The following is a 4879-nucleotide window of genomic DNA, read 5'->3' on the forward strand; positions in this document are numbered from 1 at the left end:
CTGCCTTCCCAAGGCCAGTCCAGTGATCTGGATTAGTCGCTTACCTGGTGTTCTGGGCCTCCTCATCTGTGAATCAGACACAGGAATAGTGTCACACTTCTCCAGATTCGGGGAGCTCAGGTCGCTGTCGGGTGAGGTATGGGTTTGGTGGGCTATCTGGGTACTGGTGTGACAGCGAGGTGGGTGGGGCCTCGCTGGATCGGGCGCAGGAGGACTGGGGGCGGGCTCTGGGTGCAGGCGGCGCCACCCAGGCAGGGCCGGCACAGCGCGCAGAGCAGCGGCAGCAGGGACAGCAGGTGAGTCTCAGCGACTCCTGCAGGTACGTAGTCTGGCCTGAGAGGAGGCAAAGGCTCGGATACCCGAGTGGAACTGGCTCTGGCTCTGGCTCTGGCTTTGGCGGCGGTGGCGGCGGTGGCGGTGGCGGAGGTGGCCTGTCGGGGCGGGGGCAGGGCACGGAGCTTCGGAGCTTCGGCTTGGGGCTCCGGGCCAGGAGCGCCCCGCCTCCTGGCCGGGTGCGCAGATACCCAGGCCCCGAGGGGCGGGGGTGTGCGCGCGTGCGTGCGCGTGTGCCCGTGTGTGTGTGTGTGTGTGGGGGGGGGGTGCTGGTGGTGAGTGCCACTGTCAGAGGCCAGGTGGCTGACTGGTTGACGCCCAGGGCAGCAGAGCCCCTCCTGTTCCGGGTCCTGGAGGCCTGGAGGCCTGGAGGCCTGGAGGCCTGGCTCAGCTCCGGAGAAGCCTGAGGTTTCCACCTTGTTCTGGGGTGCCAGACGAAGGAGCAGTTTCCCAACCCCACTTCCTGGAGCTGCACCCTTCCCACGCTCAGGCCTCCCCACCCAAATGTGCCCAGGTCGGACTGCACAAGGTTCCCTCACCTGGCCGGAGGCAGGCAGGACCTCTATGCTTCCCTGTGACCTCCTGCCACTCCTGACCCATCCCAGCCCTCAGGCGCCCTAGCTGCGCAGGCACTTGGGTCCCCAGGGGAAGGGACAGCGCGGACTGAAGCCTGCTCGGTACCTGGTTGGGCAATCTGTCATTCCCCCCCAGCCCCTGGTAGGTGCCCGCAGCTGCCTTGGTGCTCCTCTCCGCCGCCCACCATGGCCAGGGGGCTGCCCAGCACTGCCAGCCTGGCACGCTTCTGCCAGAAGCTGAACCGGCTGAAGCCACTGGAGGAGTCTGCCATGGAGACGTCCCTGCAGCGCTGCCTGTCCACCCTGGACCTGACCCTGTTGGGCCTGGGTGGCATGGTGGGCTCGGGCCTCTACGTGCTCACAGGCACGGTGGCGAAGGAGATGGCCGGCCCCGCGGTGCTCTTGTCCTTCGCTCTGGCCGCCGTGGCCTCCCTGCTGTCAGGCCTGTGCTACGCGGAGTTCGGGGCCCGCTTACCCCGCACGGGCTCGGCCTACCTGTTCACCTACGTGTCCATGGGCGAGCTGTGGGCCTTCCTCATCGGCTGGAATGTGCTGCTCGAGTACCTCATCGGGGGCGCAGCCGTGGCCCGCGCCTGGAGCGGCTACCTGGACTCCATGTTCGGCCACCGCATCCACAACTTCACCCAGGCCCACATCGGGACCTGGCAGGTGCCCCTGCTGGCGCACTACCCCGACTTCCTGGCTGCTGCCATCGTGCTTTTGGCCTCCGCCTTCATCTCCTGCGGGGCCCGGGTCTCCTCCTGGCTCAACCACACCTTCACCGTCATCAGCCTGCTCCTCATCCTCTTCATCATCATCCTGGGCTTCGTCCTGGCCCGCCCGCAGAACTGGAGTGCTGAGGAGGGTGGCTTTGCGCCTTTTGGCTTCTCGGGCATCATGGCTGGCACCGCCACCTGCTTCTACGCCTTCGTGGGCTTCGATGTCATCGCCGCCTCCAGCGAGGAGGCCAGGAACCCGAAGCGAGCCGTGCCGATAGCCATCTCCGTCTCGCTTGGCCTGGCAGCCGGCGCCTACATCCTCGTCTCCGCCGTGCTCACCCTCATGGTGCCGTGGCACAGCCTGAACCCCAACTCCGCGCTCGCCGACGCCTTCTACCGGCGGGGCTACAGCTGGGCGGGCTTCATCGTGGCCGCCGGCTCCATCTGCAGTAAGGGCCCGATCGGGCGAGGGGGGCGTGAGCAGGGCCCGGGCTGCCCTAGGCTTCTCCGTCTCGGTCTTTTCCCAGTTGCATAGCGGGCCCAGGAAGGTGCTGATCACGAGCCTCTCTTGTCTTGTTGGAAGGCCCCCTTCACTGCCCCCTCCCGATTGTACATAAAATGTCAGTTCTGAGCAAGTCCTTTCCTGGGAGAAGGACCCACTGCTCATCAGATTCTCTGATGGGCCTGTCACCTAAACCAGGGTGTCCCATTCTTGGGGGGTGAGGTAACAATCCAACACCCCACATGCACTCAGGCTCATTCTGATAACCCAGACAAACTCCTGTTGGTGTTCCCCAGGGTTGGCGGCATGCCCTGGCTCCCAGCAGAGGCCCCTAGTGGGCCTGTCCACCATGCTCACCAGTTCTCCACTCTCTGCCACAGCCATGAACACTGTCCTGCTCAGCAGCCTCTTCTCCCTGCCACGCATCGTCTACGCCATGGCCGTCGATGGGCTCTTCTTCCAGGTGTTTGCCCGAGTGCACCCCCGGACACAGGTGCCCTTGGCGGGCATCGCTGTGTTCGGGAGCCTCATGTCTTTACTGGCACTGCTGCTGGACCTCGAGGCACTGGTTCAGTTCCTGTCCATCGGCACACTGCTGGCCTACACTTTCGTGGCCACCAGCATTCTTGTGCTACGCTTCCAGAAGTCCCCTCCATCCAGTTCCCCAAGCCCAGCCAGCCCTAGCCCCAGGGTCAAAGAGTACCACTCTTTCTCAGACCACGCCCAGCTGGTGGGCACTAATCAGGCCTCAGCCTCTGAGCCTGGGCAGCTGCGGCCAGCCCTGAGGCCCTACCTGGGCTTCCTAGGTAGGTGCAGCCCCGGAGCTGCTGTGGCTTGGGCACTCAGCATCCTGGTGGCCTCGGCCATCACCCTGGCTTGTGTACTGGTCTTCGGGGATTCAGTCCTGCATCTCCCAAACTGGGGCTACATCCTGCTCCTGCTGCTCAGCTCTGTCACATTTCTGCTCAGCCTCTTCATCCTGGGGGTCCACGAGCAACAGCGGAAAGATACATTCCAGGTACCTCCCCCAGCCAATGCCTGCTGCCTGTCATCCAGCTAGCTCGCTTTGCCCCTTCTTCCTCTGCTGTGGCAGGATGAACCAGGGCTCACAGGGTTGGGGAGGCCCACGCACCCATCCCCCTCTCTTTCTGCATGGCAAAGTGGACGCTTGACAAACCAGGCCCTGCGCAGCAGACCTTCCCTGCAGCCCAGTCCCGCCCTGTTCTTGCCTTGTCAGATCCCCATGGTGCCCCTGACTCCAGCCCTGAGCATCCTCCTCAACATCTGCCTCATGCTGAAGCTAAGCTACTTGACTTGGGTGCGTGTCTCCATCTGGCTGCTGATCGGTGAGTGGGGGATCAGGCTTGGGGCCCTCGGTGGACCGCAGGAAGGAAAGGAGGGTGAGCAGGGCTGGGACCTGCCCCTCAGTCTCCCACAACTCCTGCAGGACTCGCCGTGTATTTCTGCTATGGCATCTGGCACAGCAAACAGAACCGGCAGGAGCCACCAGAGCTGACCACCTCACACTACGTGGTGTTCCCCAGCACCAACCTGGAGGAGTCTGTACAGACGGTGCAGCCCCCCACCCAGGAGCCCAGCCCCACAGAGCAGCCCACCAGTCCATGAATTGAGCTGGAGACCTGTCCACACTTGCTCTGCCCACCCCACCTCCTTGGGGGCCCAGAGGGGCTGGGAGACCCTTCTATCTGAGCCAGCTCAGGTTTGCCGGCCTGCCCATGCTGAGAAGGGTCCTCGAGACCTTAGGGCCTTAGCCCAAGTGCCTGGTTTTGGGTTTTGGGGAGTGGGCCCTGGCCAGGACTGGTAGGGTGAGTATTTTGCCCAGCATCTTCCTGTTCATGAACAACTACAGCTATTTGGGCAGATGGGGTGGGCTGAAGTGGGTTGGGGTGGGCCAGGAACAGGCCCACAGCCCCAGATATCCACAATAATAACCTCTTGGCCAGCCACGTGATCTGCTGCTGCATCCACCATTGTGTTCTTTGTGGCACTGAGTGAATGCTTTTCTGTCCCTGGGAGCCAACTGATTGTCCTCGAACCACAGCAAAGATGCCGAGGTTTGGCAAGAGGGAGGCACCAGCTTTGGGACAACCCTGAATCACAGACATCTCCTGGCCTGGGTCCTGGGGTCCTGCCCTCAGGCTGGTACCCTCTGTCCCGGGGACACACCAGGGGAAGAGGCGTCTGTGAAAAGGGTAGAGTTAGGCTCCCCCTACAGACTCCCTACATGTCCCCTGGGCAAGGGGATCCAGAGAGCAGAGCCTGGGCCCCAGAAAAGGTCGCCTAGAAAGGGCAGTGGAGTTCCAGGGTCCTCTTGGGTTTCCAAGGCTCCCAGAAAGCGTAGCATGTCCCTGAGGCCTGCCTGGGAATGTAGAGGCACACTGCATGGGCACGTGCAACTCGTGGCACTGTGCCCACATGGCCACACGCCTGCCTTGGTGATGCACACTCATATGCAGACTGAGGCAACAGCTGTTCCCAACCTCAGGCCTTGGCCACAGCTGTCTAGCTGTCACAGCTGGCACTCCTCTCTTTCTCTCCCCCTTCCCTCAAAGGCTTTGCAATAACAGCTCAGGATGGTACATACGAATATGGCATACACGCCTGTGTACAAGTTCCTGGGCCTGCTTCAAGCACCTCCAGGCCCACTGGTCTCCCTAAAGCCATACTGTGCCCATCATAGATACTTCCAACTCCCCACCCCTGCCTGTAAAGACTACACAGGAAGCTGC

General features: G+C 62.7%; 1 protein-coding gene across 2 annotated transcripts; it reads left to right on the forward strand.

Annotated features, from left to right (window-relative positions):
• The first annotated feature begins 218 nt into the window (after window positions 1-218).
• SLC7A4 (solute carrier family 7 member 4) lies at window positions 219-4101 on the forward strand. 2 transcript variants are annotated; one of them, XM_025474908.2, is made up of 5 exons: window positions 219-319; window positions 1045-2076; window positions 2510-3147; window positions 3367-3475; window positions 3577-4101. In XM_025474908.2, exons 2-5 carry the CDS (start codon window positions 1095-1097, stop codon window positions 3753-3755), a joined length of 1908 nt encoding a protein of 635 aa, XP_025330693.1. In that variant the 5' UTR covers window positions 219-319; window positions 1045-1094; the 3' UTR covers window positions 3756-4101. The 2 variants fall into 2 exon arrangements, with proteins under 2 accessions (XP_025330693.1, XP_025330692.1); XM_025474907.2 differs by having other exon boundaries at window positions 221-296.
• The last annotated feature ends 778 nt before the right edge of the window (window positions 4102-4879 follow it).

The sequence above is a fragment of the Canis lupus genome, chromosome 26, assembly GCF_003254725.2.
Source record: "Canis lupus dingo isolate Sandy chromosome 26, ASM325472v2, whole genome shotgun sequence".
In the NCBI taxonomy this organism is placed as follows: Eukaryota; Metazoa; Chordata; class Mammalia; order Carnivora; family Canidae; genus Canis; species Canis lupus.